This window comes from Harmonia axyridis, chromosome 1 (assembly GCF_914767665.1).
Source record: "Harmonia axyridis chromosome 1, icHarAxyr1.1, whole genome shotgun sequence".
Classification (NCBI taxonomy): Eukaryota; Metazoa; Arthropoda; class Insecta; order Coleoptera; family Coccinellidae; genus Harmonia; species Harmonia axyridis.
In genome coordinates this window covers 84,088,503-84,109,112 of record NC_059501.1, presented here as the reverse complement: position 1 = coordinate 84,109,112, position 20,610 = coordinate 84,088,503, and the positions used below count along the sequence as shown (strand labels likewise).

General features: G+C 33.6%; 2 protein-coding genes, 1 long non-coding RNA gene and 1 pseudogene across 3 annotated transcripts; 1 reads left to right on the top strand and 3 right to left on the bottom strand.

Moving 5' to 3' along the window:
• Positions 1-8,212: 8,212 nt before the first annotated feature.
• Positions 8,213-9,021, bottom strand: LOC123674192 (40S ribosomal protein S2-like). The gene is made up of 2 exons (XM_045609109.1): positions 8,980-9,021; positions 8,213-8,722 (listed from the first exon to the last, which is right to left on the bottom strand). The coding sequence occupies exons 1-2, from the start codon at positions 9,019-9,021 to the stop codon at positions 8,228-8,230; spliced, it is 537 nt and encodes a 178-aa protein (XP_045465065.1). The 3' UTR covers positions 8,213-8,227.
• A 1,169-nt stretch (positions 9,022-10,190) lies between these two features.
• LOC123688635 lies at positions 10,191-10,992 on the bottom strand (annotated as a pseudogene).
• Positions 10,993-13,976: 2,984 nt separating this feature from the next.
• On the bottom strand, positions 13,977-15,066 carry LOC123688636. The gene is made up of 2 exons (XR_006750077.1): positions 14,538-15,066; positions 13,977-14,283 (listed from the first exon to the last, which is right to left on the bottom strand). It is a non-coding gene; the product is annotated as an uncharacterized LOC123688636 (long non-coding RNA).
• A 2,922-nt stretch (positions 15,067-17,988) lies between these two features.
• Positions 17,989-19,155, top strand: LOC123688634. The gene is made up of 3 exons (XM_045627236.1): positions 17,989-18,143; positions 18,346-18,483; positions 18,866-19,155. The coding sequence occupies exons 1-3, from the start codon at positions 18,086-18,088 to the stop codon at positions 18,982-18,984; spliced, it is 315 nt and encodes a 104-aa protein (XP_045483192.1). The 5' UTR covers positions 17,989-18,085; the 3' UTR covers positions 18,985-19,155.
• The last annotated feature ends 1,455 nt before the right edge of the window (positions 19,156-20,610 follow it).

Below are 20,610 nucleotides of genomic sequence, written 5' to 3'. Positions count from 1 at the left end.
ACAATTTTATTTTGGAAAAACTAGCAGGATTATAGCATTTTCGTCACCCAGATTTCAGATACGACATAACTCCGGACATATATTCATAGATTTTTCTTCAAACGACCTGACGAATGATCCTCTAGAGTTTTGTATCGAGGTTAGGAAATACCTTTTTCATCTGAACAGAACTAGGACAATTAAACATTCAGCAGGAAATTGAAACAAACGATGTTGAACAGATGTAGTTAAGAACCCATTTATTTTATTAGCATATTTTTATGCGAAGAAATATAATACGGAGACGATCGAAAAATTCCGTGGAGTTCTTGACATAATACAGATTCCATATTAGGTATACTCATATCCACATTGCCTATGGTTCTATAAATATTTCATTGTCAAATTTTTAAGTATTAATTCTCGAATATAACATGAGCGAAAATATGAAACTGAATTTTCATTCAAAGCAATAAATATATTTACTCTTGGAAAAAAGGGTTACTTTCGAAATATGTAGTAACAAAAAATGCTATTCAAAGAAAGTGTTGAAAATGCCTGCCACCCACTTCTTCGCACAGCATTTTTGTTGTTTTTGATATAGGTATATTATAATATCACATCTTTTTTCAAGAGTGAAAATATTAAAAGTTTTGAATGAAAATTCAGGCTTCATATTTCAGATTATATTATAATCGATATTGACAACTTGAATTGAATTTGAATTTCATTGATAAAACAACAACTCTACTTACATATCCGGATTCAGAATCGATTGAGCATTCAAAAGATATGAAAAAATATTGTGAAGTATATTTTACAAGAAAAAATTTCTACTTTCTAGAAAATCGGAAGTTCAAATGAGGAAACAAAGGCTGATAAATTGTCTGTAGAACTTATTTTGAAAACCAGTCAAATTTGCAGAAAAAAATTTTTGAAAAAACTGTTTTTCCTCAATAAGTTTACTCGCCTTGGTTCGATAGTTTTTCCAATAACATATTTGAATAGTCTGTGGAATATACCATCATATTGATGGGACACGTTCCAATTTTGGTTGAAGGATAAGCAACAAAATCCAGTGATCTGCTTACGTGAAAAATGCGATAAGAGGAGGAATAGCATCGTCCATTTCATAAACCGACGTGGTGAAAACATTGATTTACAACATCTTTGATATTGCCGCTAATTGGAGAATTCGCTAGAAGTATTAAAGACATCTGGTGGCGGTCCCGAAATTCAACATTAAAAAGAGGTACATAAATATATCCCAATCATTTCTATGTCGACTCCGAGGTTAATTTTTTATTGTTCTCATTATGCGATCAGCTTGAAATTTGGCGAGGAGCTTAGCATTGCTATTTTATATCAATACCCAAAATCTCAACTCCGTCAGTTCTGTGGTCACAGAGTTTCTATGGTTCTGATCAAGTGATCAACAAGATATTTTGCACGAAGCTTTATATGGTCATTCTACATCTGAATGCAAATTTCCCTCGCAAATGTGCCTGTGGTTTCGAAATTAAAAAAATACAAAATTTCGAACGGCCATATTTACGGAACCCCTATTCAGATTCTGCTTATTAAACGAACTCAACTGCGGCATTCGAGATCCGAACCTTCCCGGCAAATTTCGCGTACCTATATAAGTTCAAAAGTTATAGTGTATTAATTGTAGTGAGTCGAGCTAAATTGTTTGGACTATTCACTGCTGAGAACTCGGAAATTGACATTGTGACGAAATAATAAAGCGATAAACCTCGAGGCGAGCGCTCAAAACTGAATGGGATGGAGTTGGCCCCTTTTCATAAGTACAAATTTCGGAAATTAGTGTCCCTCGTCCATAAATTGATAACATATCTGAATAGAAGGAAGGAAGAAGATATGTTACGTCATTGAATATTTCGCGGGAAACTGATGTCTCCAAAAACACCATTAAATAGATGTATATTCATTTTGATCGCGTATTTTTACGCGAAGTGAGATAATTCGAAGGCGATCGATAAACTGATAGATATGAAACAACTACATAGTTTTTAGAGTTTTTCCAATATTTTTCCAGATGAGGGTGAAGTTTTTGACATCAGTAATCATTCAGATTTATATGAATCCTGGCAGAGAGTCAAGATCAGAAGAATATTTTCCACAAAAATATTCAATTCGTGAAGTTCGTTTATACCCAATATAAAAAATCCGAATTTTCTCATCCAGAATAGTATACATGTCTGAATGAAGATAAAAGTAGAATATTACATAGTGATTAAGCAATAAACCGAAGTCCCAGATGCTAACAGCCAACATTCAATAGCAGTACTCATATTTTTCGTATTTTTTTTTTCAGTGGATTAATGAATGATGATCGAAAACTTGATGGCAATGAAATATTTATAACAGTTCATCTGATATTATGGTAAACAGGGAAATGTTTATTCACAGTATACGTACTTGTCTTTTTTTGTCATGTGTTGTTAAGATCATTGCTGTTGAACTGTTTTATAAGGAAGTCATTTTTGGAATTCAATATCATAGAAAAAATTAGATTTAGAATACGATACGCTAAATAAATTCCAATCATAATTATGAAACAATTGGGATATGTCATAATAAACGGGGAATCCAAATGGAACAGAAAAACCTTTGTTCATTTATTGAATTAATTTCAGCCCGGAGGGAGTGGAAATATGTCTACGAAACGTTGGCAAAGTTAGAAAAGTGTTTCAGACACCGAAAGTCCTATCAACACTGTTAACCTATATACATGTACTTTGTTTCGTTATGACTTTTCAACTGATATTTCTTACTCGACTTTTCTTCATTTTAAGAGATTTTGAAAACGAATTGTGGAATAATGGGCGTTTCATGAAGGAAACGTGACTGCGAAAATAAAATTTCTAAAAAACTTTCCAACATAAAATAACTTTTTTAGGGTAGGTCTCGGAACTGGACATTACATGCAAAAATTGATATATAAATTGACCAATAAAGAGTACATCAAGTTTGATGTTACCAAAGCTTTCTTAAACTTATATATGGTGAAATGAACCTATATACTATCGGATGTATACAATCTATCCATATGTACAAAATGTCTTGGAACTCAACGTTAGTCATATATATATATATATATATATATATATATTATATATATTAAATAAAATTAAAAGTAACCCCAGTGTTAATCATTGAAGACATTATATTGGCGACGAGGACAAAAACTGTAGAGGACGTAAGCTATGCAAGGTTTTTTAATTACTCAGAGAATAGTATTTTAGAAAGTAAGCTGAACGACCTCGGTCGATTGCCTTTGGATAACTAGTTATCAATAAAGATCAACTATTAATATTATTATTTTAGGTAAATATGAGAAAACCGATAGAGAAGAAGATATGAGGCTTATTTCTTCATTAAATAGAGAACCAAAAATTTCGAGGAAGCTATAAAAGAAGAAATTGATTCCATGATATAAAATAAGGTTTGAATACTAGTAGATAAAGAGTATCTTCAAATATCTGTAAAACGGGCAAATATTATAGACCCGAAATGGTTTTTGAGAGAAAATTAGAGGCAAATGGTCTTATACGATACAAAGTAAGATTAGTCATACTAGGCTTTAAGGTCAAAAATATCTATGACATTAGACCTCCAGTAATTAGAGCTACATTTGCAATAATCAATAAGTATGATTTACATGCTTGTCAATCAGAAGTAAAAACCTGCCTTTTTAAATGGAACTATAGAGGAGATCTATATGGAGATTCTTGATGGAGTAGACATTGACAATGAGATCAAATGATCTTATGTATATAAACTCCGGAAAGCCCTATATGGACTGAAGATAAGTCCAAAGAGATGTAATAAGAGATTCACTGAAGAGATCCAGAAACTTGGTTCAGAGAATGATATACATGGACCTTGTTTATATACTTGGAGGAGAAATGATATAAATAGAAAGAGAAACTGAGAAGAGAGGTATATAAATCGATCAATAAAATTATACCAATAATATGTTAGAGAGATTAGATATAAATGACTGCAATGCTCAAAATACTCCTATGGAAACCAGACAGGTAGAAAACAGGATTAAGAGAAATCAATCGGAGAATCTACAAGATGACTCAGATAAACTAGAGATGAAAAGAGTTCCGTATAGAGATGAGAGGAGTTCCTTATAGAGATGAAAAGAGTTCCTTATAGAGAAGAGATTGGTAGCTTAATGTATCCATCAAATGGTAGACATTACGTTTGCTGTTAACTATTTAACGAGAAAACAAATGAAGCCGATCGAAGCTGATTGGAAAGGTGTAAAGAGAATCTTCAGGTAATTGAAAGGTACTGTGAATTTAAGTCTTAAATTCACCGCTCAAACTTAATACTCAGAGGCATTTACCGATGCAACATTTACAGACCATACCGACTTTTCTTCCACTGAAAGGTATGCTATTAGATTATTTGGAGATGTAATAGCTTGGAGAAGCCATAAACAAACATATGTCATACTGTCCACTTGTCAAGCCGAATATCTAGCTATGAGTGATGCTTGTCAAGAATTAATATCTCTTGATAAGGCACTTAGATTTGTGGTAGGAAAACTGATGTTTCCTATAACAGTCTGGTGTGATAACAAATCCGCTGGAGAATGCACCAAGAAAGATGGTAGTCACAAACTAAAAGTATTTGATGATCATTTAGAGGTAATAAATGACGACCTACTACATAGAGAGAAATCTGGACTTAGAAGACATATGGTTAAAACACATGGTGATTTCAAACAATGTGTTGAGTATAAGAGAACCACAGTGAGTTGGACTCCAACGAAAGAGAATGTGTCAGAGATACCATCAGACGGTCATAAGAGATTAACTCAAAAACTAATGATTTAATAATCTTTGAATACTAACTTGAAACTAAAATTGAATTTTTGTTTTCAGAGTATTTCTAGAGATTAGAGTATAAACTAATTGAGTTCTGTTTATAGATTAGACTTAGAGTGGAGAATGCTGCTTGTAGTTCGATGAAGGGAGGGAGTGTTAGAATATTACTTCATCCGAACAAATTTCGAGAGAGACAACCAACCCTACACTTGAAGTTTTACTTCAACGTCGTACGGTAGTGCTGCGAGTATGCACGTGGCGCGGCCATCGAGGGCCATCGAGATTATTAACAAAAGCGGAAAATGCCAATTAATGTAGCATTCAAGATTAGCCGAAAAAAAATTAGATATCTTGGGTTTTCAGAATTAGTCAAAATTCCCGCTATTCACCTTTGTTCAACGCGTATCTATAATAATCTTGTGAACTGTTTTAGTGGATTGATTTCAAATACATAATATAATAATACACAAAGAAAAATGACTAGCAATTAGCATAGGATGGAACCAAACAAAAATCATTTGTTCCTTCCCATCAGGTAACTGGTTATCTTGTACTTACTAAATTGATCATCAATGCATTGAGGGTACATGGTACAATGTACATGTGTGAAATTAAAACTTAAATAACATTACTGACTAATACAAGGCAGTCGAAGGAGTAAAACTTAAAACTAATATAAGAGATACAAAATAATATAAGAATTGAGTCAGAGATTGACCTTCATATCTACGATATACATAAATTCGAAAAATAAATCCACTTAATGATCCGAATCGTAATAAAAAAAGTATATGGGAAAAAAACGGCGGAAATTTTTGAAAATTCCTACTTTTTCTTGAGAAAAAATTTCAAAGGCCCCTGCAAATCGCCAACAAGGCTATCCGCGAAGATTCCTATTTTTTCTGTCACGTAGCTCAAAACATGAATTATTCAAATCTGACATCCATTAACAAAGCTCTGATCAGTAAAAAAAAACAGGAGTCAGCAGCAGAATAGAGGAGAGATTTATTCAAGGTTCTGTTCGGTGGCCTCGCGGAACTGAAAAAGAATTTACACACAAACTGATAGAACGAACCTGAGACATTTAAAATCACTGTTGTGATCTAGTTTGAACTTTATCGAAAGTGGTATCGAATTTAGTGAACTTGCAACAACTGAGACGCTAAAAGAAGAGGCCATTTATTAATTTATTTTATTGTAAAGCGGAAAAATGCCAATTAACGTAGCGATAAGATTAGCCGAAAGAAAATCATCTTGGGTTTTCAGAATCAGTCAAAATTCCCGCTTTTCACCTTTTTTCAACGTGTATCTATAATAATATTGTAAATAGTTCAAGTGGATTGATTTCGAATTTATGGAAACGCTTCAATTGGTCCGTCTCTAAGGAAAATCGAGAGAAACCAGCTCTCTCGAAATTCTACCCGTAGATTGAAGAGGATATCAAGAAATAAGGAATTAACATAAGATATTAAATATAAATGAGACACAATTGCTATTGAAACCATACCAAGATAATCTGGTTAGCCCTCATCAAGCCGTACATGTGGATTATGGAATGTTGTCCTGGCAACAGCTGTGGTCCCCAGGTGAATTGAATCTTCATATTCACCAAGCAGACATCGTCAGGCCAATCCGTCTTAAATCTCTGCTGTTGGCTGCTTAAGGATCCTCGTGATTTGAGCACTAGGAGGATCGTCACTTTGGTTCGAGTATTGATTCTTCAAAAAGTTAGTTCCTTTCTTCTTGACACCACTAGGTGGAAAGGAAAAAGAAGGATGATGGAGAGAAGGGATAAGAGGGTTAAGGACACTTTTTTCGTAGCTTAAGGATTAGAAAAAAGTGGCTCACGAAGGCAGGTTCGCATACCTGAAGAAGACATAACCATAACCAGGACCGTTGTGGAAAGTCAACCCGTTACCTGATTTCTTAGAAGTCACGGCAATTATCACAGCACAGAAAAGCTCAAAAAAGGCCAATATAAATTATCACAGCACAAGTTGATCACTATTCACTGGTATTGGTGTTATTGTCTATTTTAAAATTTAATTCATTCGAATTTGTATGATATTCTCCTAAAAGTTATTCTTTCATCCCATTGATCCTTGGGAGTTAATGCCTGTTTTTCAAGACACAGACCACATTCATTTATCAATATCGAAAATTTCATAGACATAATTCCTGGGGATTCTCCTATTCGATTCGTTGATTGAATTAAGCCTCAGTCTCTTTTTATCTTGCTCATTATTATATTCAGCACATTGAAGGGTGGATCACCCCTTTAGATTTATTCCTTAAAAACTAATTCATGACTTGAGATGACTTCTTGAATGTCGTTGGTACACCAAAGGGTGGTTCATTCCTAAAGTTTAATTTCTTAAAATCTATTACTACCTATTTATCATCTTAATATCACTTTATCTTCCGAAAGTTCTGCTTTTTGAAATATTTACAGGCTTCGGCTTTACGTAGATAGCATCTACTTCAACCGATTAATATTTCTGTTTTCTGTTTCTGTGTTTTCATTCCTAACGTCCTACTTATATTTATACTTATTCCTAGAATTGCTTTGCAATTTTTATGAAAATCAAATAAATTAATTCTGATTATTCTGTCTCTGCCTTTGTCCAAATATATTCAAAGTGTATCAAAGTTTTGTCATCCTTTTTTTGAAGCACTTGTATCTTTTATGTTGAAGGATTCAGCTACCCTTAGATTGATTCTGCTTGAGTTTACCAATGACCAACTTGAAGGCAGAGCACATTTACTTTGGATGAGCTCTCACCAAAGCAATGTGCCTTTGTGGAATATATTGCATACCGTATGGTGATGGAATGGCTATCACCCATTTTCAGCATACATTGTTGACCCAAATGAACTTCGAAGACTCGACTTGCATTATGTTGAAAAGATACAGCTTTTGATCCAAGGTCCTTGAAACATCACCCGGATACATCTTGAATACTCGGTCTAATGATTCGAATGAAATTTTACTAGTTGAAGCTACCCTGCTGCATCATTCTTAGGTGTTGAAGATTTCTCTGGTTAACTGGCGTTTTTTTTCTAGTCCTAAAAAAAGTAATATTTGAGAGACATTGCAGAACGAAAAATTTTAATTGCAAGAAATTTTCAATTATCTCCAATAATTTATAATCAAGATTTGTAAAAAAGCCCTATAAAATCCACTAAAAATATTACAACGAGAAGAATTAAACGTGGTTATAGAAAGAGTAACTAAGGGAAAATTAAGAAAAATCATACAGCTCTCAAGAAATTCCATCAGTCGCTAGATCAGAACTTGAAGAGTATACCGAGAATAAAGGTTCAACATGAAAAAATGAATGATTACCGATTGATGTTGGATCTCTGGTTTTTCTATCTGGTTAGTCCTCATTCAAACAAACACGTAAAATATGAAGCGTTGTCCTGGCAACACCTGTTACCCACAAGCGAATTGAATCTCCATTTTTCCCAAGCAGACATCGTCTAGCCATGCCATCTTCAATTTCAGCTTCTGGATCTATGTGAATAAAACTGCCGGTGGATTTTTTAGGCTTTATTGCCGACAAAAAGTCTGAAAACTCCTGATAAGATGTTTTAGTCAGAACATTTTCAGGCCACAAATCAGGGGTAAGGTAAGAGTAAGTCTTTGCAATGGCTGCAAATGTGGCCTTGGCGAAATTACCCAAAGTACAAGTTGAACCTTTGGAAGAGGTGTAACAATCTTCAACACCAGCCATTTGCAACAATTTCTTTGGAACTGGAGCAGACACTATGCCTGTACCTCTGGGAGCTGGAATCAGCCTCACGGTAACACTGTCACATTTGCCAGTCAACTTGCAGGGTATTGTGTGTGGTTTACCAATTTTATTTCCCCACTTTGGTTGAAGTATTAATTTGAACAATCTTCAAAACGTCAGTTCCTTTCTTCTTGTTCACCAGGAGGTAAGGAAAAGAATGGAGGATGGAGTGGAGGGATGAGAGGGTTAAGGACACTTTTTTCGTAGCTTGAGGATTTAGAAAAAAGTGGCTCACGTAGGCAGGTTCGCATACCTGAAGAAGACATAACCACAACCAGGACTGCTGTGGAAAGTCAACCCGTTACCTTATTTCTTAAAAATAACACCAAACTCACTAACGATACAAGAAAAACTAATATAAATGATCCACATAACATGTTCTAATTCAAGGTACTTAACGAACATGAGAGGCTCACAAGTTTCTTCAAAATCCAGTGAAAGTAAGGACTCCATAAATTAGATGTTAAATTAACACATTTCCAGTTTTGAAGTATGATTTAGATTTCGGGACAAATGATAATAAAAACAAAGGTTAGTTTTTTACAATTTTTATTGATAGTGTTTAATAATATGTCACAATCTCAATTCTAGATAAAATAATTCGAATGTGTTCGTAAATAATATGATAATAATAAGGGAGTTTATTCAGATAATTGATAATGATAATTGATAAGATTGCTCTTTGAACAGCATTCTTGAAAATCAAACTTCATATATATATCCTAATATAAACAGTAAACCAAGAAGAAAATTTTAAACATAAAAAAAGATGAACAATTTGGTAACATTGTATCCCAACCAACATTATTTCTTATGGTAGATCTCATTTTGTTATTTCAAACCAGTTCAGTCCTCCATTTAAGACAAAATTATATGATGTACATGTGTAATTTAGTAACATGAATAGTATTATGTACAAATATAAGACAGCCGAAGCATTCATAATAGCCGAAGCTATTATAATAATATAATATAAGAAAAATAAGATAAAATAAAACAGAATGATATCAGAGATTTCTCTTCATATCTACATTAGCCATAAATTCGAACAAATAGTCACTAAATAATGCGAATCTTAATAAAACATGTGGTACTAATATAAGTCCTAGCAGTAAAACTTAAAACTAATAACGAATAATTAAATAAAATAAACAGAATAAAATCAGAAATTTCTCTACATGTAGAGTTAAAATCGTGAGAAAAAGAAAGCTTTCTCGCAATTCTATCATTCAACGTGTATAACAGCGGGAGAAGAAAAAGGAAAGAATCAATTATTAAATTTCAGAACCAAACCAAAATCATTTGGTCCTTATCTGGTAACTGGTTATTTTATACTTAAAAACTAGATCAGTCTTTCATCTCGGAGAAAATTTCTCAATGTATATATGGAATACGAATGGGACAATCACGACTGCCGAAAATAACAATGGAATGGATACCAAACATGGGGAGACGAAGAGGGAGACCAAGAAAGAGCTGGATGGAGGGAATACGAAATGCAGTGAGACATCGAAACTTGCAAGCAGGGCAATGGGAATTGTTTTGTTTTTTATTACATATTTTACAAATATGCCTCTGGGAATTGGAAGATTACTTGTCTTCCAGTCAACTTCTTATAGATGGAGGAGAAAGTATCAACTTTGTGTTCTTTGTTGGTTTGTTGATTCTTATCTAAATAAACTTTAATAAGCTGAGAACCATCCAACTTCACTCTTATCCTCTTGCCGATAATTTCAGCTGGATAAACTAAGTCATCCAAAATAGCATCATACACAGCAGTCAATGTGCGAGATCTTGGGTGCTTCTGCTTGCTCCTAGTCCTAATTTTACGTGTGGGCTTATTTAAAATCTTGCGTTCACCAACGAAAACTACATGCCTACCACTGAATTTCTTCTCAAGTTCCCTGACCAAGTCGGATTGCAATTTTTAGAACTGTTTTAGTTTGGGCATGGGCAGATGATGATTGACTGAAAATTAAAAAGTCTTATCAATATAAATTCATAAGAAGTAACTAGTTTTGTACTTTAGGTTTGAAATATCAGAGAAAAAATTTCAATTCATGGAACTTCATGGGTGTCCTAAGTAAAAACATCATGTGGAAATTCAACTATTCAAACAGCAAGTCTCTTAACATATACATAACTGACCTTTTTATTCTTGCAATCTATATCCTTAGCCTTAGTAATGTAGAGCTCCCTGAGTTGAGCTTTCAAATCAGAACTCTGTTCCAATTCCAACAAAGCTTGAGCCACTTGGGACTCAAACTGATCGGGTTCAGCACCTCCAGCTTTAATTATTTTATTAGCCATCGTGACATCAAAGAGCAGGGAAGATCGCAAGCAATGGATTCTAGGCATCGGACAACGTCGTCGCACGTTTTGAATCGATATGTATATATATACATGTGTAATATTGTAACTTGAATAACGTACTAATAAAAGGCAGTCGAAGAAGTTAAACTTAAAACTAATACAAGAGCTATAAAATAAAATAAAATCAGAGATTCAACCACAATAGTCATAAATTCGAAAGAATATTCATTGAATAATCTGAATCGTAATGAATTATGAGTGGTGGAGATGATCTTCACATTCGGAACAGTTTTAATGGATTGGTTCGAATTTATGAAAACGCTTCAAATCTCGAATGAAAATCAAGAGAAACCGTACTCTCTCGAAATTCTATCAATCACTGTGTCTCTGACCTAACGAGTATACCAAGAAGAAAAGTTTGAATATAAAAAATAAATAACAGCAATTAGGAACTATTGGATCAAATCCAACATTATTAGATTCTTCTTATATGGTAACTAGTTATTTTGTACTTACAAACTAGATAATTCATTCATTGAGTGCAACATTGTACAATTTACTTGTGTAAAATTGTAACTTGAATAACATTACTAACTAATACAGAGCAGTCGAAGAAGTAAAACTTAAAACTAATATAAGAGCTATAAAATAAAATCGGAGATTTCTATACAAATGCGATGAATTCGAAACATAAACCAACTAAACAATCCTAATAGTAATAAATCATGTGTGGTGACGAAGAATCTCCACATTCTTAAAAAGTAGATATACGGGAAAATAAGCGGCGGAAATTTTTAAAAATTCCTACTTTTTTTTTTGAGTTGAAATTTTCGAAGGCCCCTGCAAATCGCCAACAAGACTATCCGCGAAGATTCCCATTTTTTCTGTCACGTAGCTCCAAACACAATTTATTCAAATCCGACATCCATTAACAAAGCTCTGATCAGTAACAAAAACAGAAGACAGCAGCATAATAGAGGAGAGCATTATTCATGGTTCTGTTCGGTGGCCTCGCGGAGCTAGAAGGCAATCTACAATCGATTGATTGAACCTGAGACATTTGAGATCACTCCTGTGATCTAGTTCAAACCTCATCAAGAGTTGTATCGAATTTAGTGAGTTTGCTAAAGCTAAGAATTCAAAAGTAGAGGCCATTTATTGATTTTTATTTATTAACAAAAGCGGAAAATGCCAATTAATGTAGCTATAAGATTAGCCGAAAGAAAATTGAATATCTAGGGTTTTCAGAATTAGTCAAAATTCCCGCTATTCACCTTTGTTCAACGCGTATCTATAATAATCTTGTGAACTGTTTCAGTGGATTGATTTCAAATATATAATATAATAATACACAAAGAAAAATGACTAGCAATTAGCAAAGGATGGAACCAAACAAAATTCATTTGTTCCTTCCCATCTGGTAACTGATTATCTTCTACTTAATGAATTGATCATCAATGCATTGCGGGTATATGGTACAATGTACATCTGTGAAATTAAAACTTGAATAACATTACTGACTAATACAAGGCAGTCAAAGGAGGAAAACTTAAAACTAATATAAGAGATACAAAATAATATAAGAATTGAGTCAGAGATTGACCTTCATATCCACGATAGACATAAATTCGAAAAATAAATCCACTTAATGATCCGAATCGTAATAAAAAAAGTATATGGGAAAAAAAGCGGCGGAAATTTTTAAAAATCCCTACTTTTTCTTGAGAAAAAATTTCAAAGGCCCCTGCAAATCGCCAACAAGGCTACCCGCGAAGATTCCCATTTTTTCTGTCACGTAGCTCAAAACATGAATTATTCAAATCTGACATCCATTAACAAAGCTCTGATCAGTAAAAAAAAACAGGAGTCAGCAGCAGAATAGAGGAGAGATTTATTCAAGGTTCAGTTCGGTGGCCTCGCGGAACTGAAAAAGAATTTACACACAAACTGATAGAATGAACCTGAGACATTTAAAATCACTGTTGTGATCTAGTTTGAACTTTATCGAGAGTGGTATCGAATTTAGTAAACTTGCAACAACTGAGACGCTAAAAGAAGAGGCCATTTATTAATTTATTTCATTGTAAAGCGGAAAAATGCCAATTAACGTAGCGATAAGATGAGCCGAAAGAAAATCATCTTGGGTTTTCAGAATCAGTCAAAATTCCCGCTTTTCACTTTTTACAACGCGTATCTATAATAATATTGTAAATGGTTCAAGTGGATTGATTTCGAATTTATGGAAACGCTTCAAATAGGTCCCACTCGAAGGAAAATCGAGAGAAACCAGCTCTCTCGAAATTCTACCCGTAGCTTGAAGAGGATATCAAGAAATAAGGAATTAACATAAGATATTAAATATAAATGAGAAACAATTGCTATTGAAACCATACCAAGATAATCTGGTTAGCCCTCATCAAGCCATACATGTGGATTATGGAACGTTGTCCTGGCAACAGCTGTGGTCCCCAGGTGAATTGAATCTTCATATTCACCAAGCAGACATCGTCAGGCAAATCCATCTTAAATCTCTGCTGTTGGCTGCTTAAGGATCCTCGTGATTTGAGCACTAGGAGGATCGTCACTTCGGTTCGAGTATTGATTCTTCAAAAAGTTAGTTCCTTTCTTCTTGACACCACTAGGTGGAAAGGAAAAAGAAGGATGATGGAGAGAAGGGATGAGAGGGTCAAGGACACTTTTTTCGTAGCTTAAGAATTAGAAAAAAGTGGCTCACGTAGGCAGGTTCGCATACCTGAAGTAGACATAACCATAACCAGGACCGTTGTGGAAAGTCAACCCGTTACCTGATTTCTTAGAAGTCACAGCAATTATCACAGCACAAGAAAGCTCAAAAAAGCCAATGTACATTATCACAGCACAAGTTGATCACTATTTCCTGGTATTGGTTTTATTGTTTATTTAAAATTTAATTCATTCGAATTTGTATGATTTATTCCTAAAAGTTATTCTCCAATCTCATTGATCCTTGGAAGTTCATGCCTGTTTTTTCAAGACCACATTCATCTATCAATATTGAAAATTTCATCGACATAATTCCTGAGGGTTTTTCTATTAGATTCGTTGATTGAATTAAGCCTCAGCCCCTTTTTATCTTGCACATTATTGTATTCAGCACATTGAAGGGTGGACTTCTATTATATTGAAAAGATACAGCTTTTGCTCCAACGACCTTGAAACATCACCCGTATACATCTTGAACATTCGGTCCAATGATTCGAATGAAACTTTACTAGTTGAAGCTACCCTGCTGCATCATTCTTAGGTGTTGAAGATTTCTCTGGTACGCTGGCGTCTTTCTTCTAGTCCTAAAAAAAGTAATCTTTGAGAGACATTGCAGAACGAAAAATTTCAATTGCAAAAATTTTCAATTGTCACCAATATTTTCTAATTGAGATTTGTAAAAAACACTATAAAATCCACTAAAAATAATACAACGAGAAGAATTAAACGTGGTTATAGTTAGAGTAACTGAGGGAAAATTAAGAAAAACCATAAAGCTCTCTTGAAACTACCAAGTATACAAGAAGAAAAGATTCAACATAAAAAATTGAAAAATTACCGATTATTGTTAGATCTCTTGTTCTTCTTATCTAGATAGTCCTCATTCAACCAAACACGTAGAATATGAAGCGTTGTCCTGGCAACACCTGTTACCCACAAGCGAATTGAATCTCCATTTTTCCCAAGCAGACATCGTCTAGCCATGCCATCTTCAATTTCAGCTTCTGGATCTATGTGAATAAAACTGCCGGTGGATCCTCACTTTGGTTGAAGTATTAATTTGAACAATCTTCAAAACGCCAGTTCCTTTCTTCTTGTTCACCGGGAGGTAAGGAAAATAATGGAGGATGGAGTTGAGGGATGAGAGGGTTAAGGACACTTTTTTCGTAGCTTAAGGATTTAGAAAAAAGTGGCTCACGTAGGCAGGTTCGCATACCTGAAGAAGACATAACCACAACCAGGACCGCTGTGGAAAGTCAACCCGTTACCTTATTTCTTAAAAATAACACCAAACTCACTAACGATACAAGAAAAACTAATGTAAATGATCCACATAACATGTTCTAATTCAAGGTAATTACCGAACATAAGAGGCTCACAAGTTTCTTCAAAGACCAGTGAAAGTAAGGACTCCACAAATTAGATGTTACATTAACACATTTCCAGTTTAGAAGTATGATTTAGATTTCGGGACATATGATAATGAAAACAAAGGTTAGTTTTTTACAATTTTTATTGATAGTGTTCTTAATATGTCACAATCTTAATTCTAGGTAAAATAATTCGAATGTGTTCGTAAATAATATGATAATTGATAAGATTGCTCTTCGAACAGCTTTCTCGAAAATCAAACAGCAGTTATATCCTAATCTAAAGAGTAAACCAAGAAGAAAATTTCAAACATAAAAAAAGATGAACAATTTGGTAACATTGTATCCCAACCAACATTATTTGGTTTTTCTTTAATGGTAGATCTCATTTTGTTATTTGAAACCAGTTCAGTCTTCCATTTGAGGCAGAATTATATGACGTACATGTGTAATTTACTAACATGAATAATATAATGTATTGATATAAGACAGACGAAGCAGTTATACTTAAAACTAATAAAAGAAAAATAAGATAAAATAAAACAGAATGATATCAGAGATTTCTCTTCATATCTACATTAGCTATAAATAATGCAAATCTTAATACATGAGTTTGTATTAATACAAGTCCTAGCAGTAAAACTTAAAACTAATAACGAGCAATAAAATTAAATAAAGAATAAAATCAGAAATTTCTCTACATATCGAGGTAAAATCGTGAGAAAAAAAGGCTTTCTCGCAATTCAATCATTTAACGTGCACACCAGCGAGAAAAGAAAAAAAGAAAGAATCAATTATTAAATTTCAGAACCAAACCAAAATCATTTGGTCCTTATCTGGTAACTGGTTATTTTATACTTAAAAACTAGATCAGTCTTTCATCTCGGAGAAAATTTCTCAATGTACATGTGTAATATTGTAACTTGAGTAACGTACTAATAAAAGGCAGTCGAAGAAGTTAAACTTAAAACTAATACAAGAGCTATAAAATAAAATAAAATCAGAGATTTAACCACAATTGCCATAAATTCGAATGAATTATCACTAAATAATCCGAATCGTAATGAATTATGTGTAGTGAAGATGATCTTCACATTCGGAACAGTTTTAATGGATTGGTTCGAATTTATGAAAACGCTTCAAATCTCGAATGAAAATCAAGAGAAACCGTACTCTCTCGAAATTCTATCAATCACTGTGTCTCTGACCTAACGAGTATACCAAGAAGAAAAGTTTGAATATAAAAAATAAATAACAGCAATTAGGAACTATTGGATCAAATCCAACATTATTAGATTCTTCTTATATGGTAACTAGTTATTTTGTACTTACAAACTAGATAATTCATTCATTGAGTGCAACATTGTACAATTTACTTGTGTAAAATTGTAACTTGAATAACATTACTAACTAATACAGAGCAGTCGAAGAAGTAAAACTTAAAACTAATATAAGAGCTATAAAATAAAATCGGAGATTTCTATACAAATGCGATGAATTCGAAACATAAAACAACTAAACAATCCGAATTGTAATAAATCATGCGTGGTGAAGAAGGATCTCCACATTCGTAAAAAGAAGATATACGGGAAAATGAGCGGCGGAAATTTTTAAAAATTCCTACTTTTTTTTAAAGTTACAATTTTCAAAGGCCCCTGCAAATCGCCAACAAGACTATCCGCGAAGATTCCCATTTTTTTTTGCACGTAGCTCCAACAACCATTAACAAAGCTCTGATCTTCACATTCGGAACAGTTTTAATGGATTGGTTCGAATTTATGAAAACGCTTCAAATCTCGAATGAAAATCAAGAGAAACCGTACTCTCTCCAAATTCTATCAATCACTGTGTCTCTGACCTAACGAGCAGTGGCGGCTGTACCTCAAGTGCGCTCGTGCGCTGAACCACCAATTCAAAAGATTTGAAAATTACAAAATTACTTCATTTTTAAATTACCATATTAATATTTATTTTCAAACATACAAAAACATATAACAAATAAAATGTCCAACTATGACGAAGCAATTTAAGCGCTTTGCTAAACTATTGAGACTTATTTTCCCTGTAAAGAAATATTCTCGTGCACTTCGGCGAGCGCACGAGGACTGCTAATTAGGGATGGGACAGTCGACAAATAGTCTAGGTATCCCATTCTTACATATATACAAAGAATTTTTGATCCTGCTAAACCTATAGATTCTAAAGCTCTTATTGATACAGTAGAAAATAAATATAAAAGTGAACTAAGATCATATTTTGAAAGAGCATATGATAGTGATCATTCTTCTGATGAGGAAATTTGGAATAAAATACATATGGAATGGAATAGATTGAATAAAAATATTCCTGAAAAATGTCTTTGTATATACCATAGACAACTATCTGGTCCTATTTCAATCATGAATTCTTGATTTTTATTGATGTTGTAATGTGTTGAAGTAAGAACTGCTGGCCAAATATATTTGGCGCCAGTCCACTTCTATAAAACAACCTGCTGACAACTAATGTCATCCGTCTAGTGCGCATGCGCAGCTAGAAATGTAATATGGCCGCTGAAGGTGGAGATGCCAGTTCTGTCAGACACGAATAGATAACGGCGTCACACCTTAAGCAGCAAACCTAACCTCCATTTTGTTTTAGATTTGTGTTTCCAAGTTTGTTAAATCAACGATTAAACTGTACAAAATACCTGTATTTGTCAATCCACCCTTACATGGTATCAGAACCCTAACATAATGGATGCTTATAAATGTTGAAAGGGTAATACAAACACATTCATCTAAAGCAAGTGATGAAAATTCAAAACGACTTCTTCCGAGTGAGGATCATATAATGAAGAAAGAAAGTTAAAGGCGTAAACTGTAGTATAATGTTTACTTGGGTCCATCAAGTGGAATTGAGTATATGGAACTTATGTTTATTGTGTAAAAATTCAGTGCTATAGGCTTCCCGTGTTTTCAGTTTTATTTGTGCGTTGGTGTCTGCCATGTGGCTGGTGATATAGTCCAAGCAGTTGATGTTTTTGTATTTGTCGCTCTCCAACAAAGGAAAGAAGAACAACAAAGGAAGAAGAAGTGAATATATTAAAATTGTTACATTCTGTTTCGTCCAGCAGGACCAAAGGTAAGTTATTTCATATCATATTCTCATATGAAATGAGAAGGCCAGAAATGGATCAAGCATCAATTTGGGTTGAGTCCCATTGTAAAAAACACATTCCTAGCAGAATTTAACTTTTTTTTTTTCAATTCTTGTACAAAACGTATGAGTCCATAGGAGGAAATGGCAGTAGGGATTTTATGATACGATGTCTGAAGAGGTCGTTCACAAATGACATGGCCGAGTTGTGTTCATGGACTGGTCAAAAAGACAATTACAAAGTAGCTGACAGTCCAGTAATGAAAATATTACACAGTAAGTACAATACCTTAACTGTACAGTACACGAAGAAAGAATAGTTTCATGCTTTTTTTAAATTGTAAAATAAAACAAATATTTTATTAAATTTCGGGAAAATTTTTATGGCTCTGCTTAAATGTTATTGCGTCAAGTGAACTTACATCTAGATTTTCAGTAGTCAGTTTGTTTCATCATTTAAAAAAGATTCATTATCTGTATTTCCCACTGCCGCCTTTCATTCTACAAGTTTGAAAAATCAACCAGATCTTGGGATTTCTTAATTATAAGTTCATAGAAATGTTAGTCCATGGGTGGCCATTGGTAGTCTATCAATTTTTATGCTAACTATACAAAAGATATCTTTTACCCTTGATGAAAAAACAATATTTTATTTCAGGTGCAGTAAAGAAGACAACTGGAGTGTTCGAAAAGGACTTCGAGATATATGTCAAGGATTGGCTCCGACATGCCAAACAACGAAAGGAGAGGATGTTGAAAAAAAAACCAATAAATTAAAATATATATAGCATTTTTGTATAGGTGGTCAAATGAAGACCGGCTCTGTTTGTTAATTTTATTATTTTATCAGAGATATATTTCACTTTTTTGTGACGTTTGTTTTTTTATATTAGATTAAATAATTATTTATTATATGGATGTTTCATTACTTCATTTCCTATTTCCAAATTGTATGTACAAATTTCTACAGGATTACTTTCGTGATATTCATAAAATAGTCCCTTTGGCACTATACAGTGTGTTTCCAAATTGTATGTATGACTGTGTACAAGATATTCTACACATTGAATAAATGATATTCTATATAGGAATCCTTGTCCGAATTTGAACAATACAAGGCATTTGACCTATATTAAATATCATTTATTCAATGGGTAGAATATCTTGTACAAAGTCATACATACAATTTGGAAACACACTGTATAGTGCCAAAGGGACTATTTTATCAATATCACAAAAGTAATGTTTTGTTTAGTTCAAAATTTTATCTTATATGGAAGTCAGTATGTGTACTCTATGTGTAGTGAAAAAAAGAATAGAATTGAGAAGTCTAATAATGATATCCTAATGAAATCATAATCGAACTTCCTATTGAAATTGATATAATGTTCTCTATGTGTGGTGAAAAAGGGAATGGAATATAGAGATATCAAAGGGACCTCGCATGAAACGACCCAATGTGGTTATTAAAAAGACATTTATTGACTCAAAAACTTCCATAAAAGTGACAATAAATGGATGTTTTTTTGGGGATATTTTTTCATGTCTCAATTTGAACAACATGATGTCGCGGACATTTCGCTGCAAATGCGAGCGGGAGGCAATGTTTTTAATACATCGCATGCGAGCTTTTAGTTGCAAAGTTACTTCCATGGTACTTCACAGTTACCTCCCAGTGTTTGCTGGGTTAGCCTTTCATTTTAAAATTTCCCGATCAACTGCTTCAACATATTTTGAAAAGGTCATAGATATTCTCCATAAAACATTACAGCAGTTAATAATATGGCCTGAGCGTTCAGTGGCCTCCAAAAATATACCATCTTGTTTTCAAGAAGCATTTCGAGATAAAACAACCATCATTTTAGATTGTTTTGAAGTTTTTATTGAAAAACCCGCGTCTTTTAAAACACAGATGCAATGCTGGTCACATTATAAACACCACAACACTAAAATTTTTAATAGGAATTACACCACAAGGTACAGTAAGCTATATTAGTAAGGCATGGAGTGGGCGTACCTCAGACAAACAAATTGTTGAGAACAGTGGTTTTTTAAATCATATTACCTCTGGGGATATTGTTTTAGCTGATAGGGGTTTCTTAATAAAATAAACTTTAGGACTTTTACAAAGTAAATTGGTTATCCCTGCCTTCACGAAGGGTAAAAAGCTGTTACATCCTCTGGATATTGAGGCTACAAGACATATAGCTCATGTAAGAATACATGTGGAAAGAATTATTGGTATGTTAAAAAATAAATTCAATATTTTCAAAGATACCATACCAATATCAATGATAAAAAAGGAAAATGACCCTGATGATTTGAATATTGGCGCCAACAGACAACAGACAAACATGGCGTCTGTAGGCAAACGCCATATTGGGTCAGGTGATTTGGAATGCC

Bases quoted from the DNA above. Each gene is read 5' to 3' on its own strand.
- LOC123674192 (XM_045609109.1), bottom strand. From the start codon at position 9,021: ATGTTATGTGGATCATTTATATTAGTTTTTCTTGTATCGTTA. The intron at 8,723-8,979 runs GTGAGTTTGGTG...CTTCAACCAAAG, and splicing joins TAGTTTTTCTTGTATCGTTA to TGGGGAAATAAAATTGGTAA.
- LOC123688634 (XM_045627236.1), top strand. From the start codon at position 18,086: ATGTTTTTGTATTTGTCGCTCTCCAACAAAGGAAAGAAGAACAACAAA. The intron at 18,144-18,345 runs GTGAATATATTA...ATGAGTCCATAG, and splicing joins GAACAACAAAGGAAGAAGAA to GAGGAAATGGCAGTAGGGAT. The intron at 18,484-18,865 runs GTAAGTACAATA...ATTTTATTTCAG, and splicing joins AGTAATGAAAATATTACACA to GTGCAGTAAAGAAGACAACT.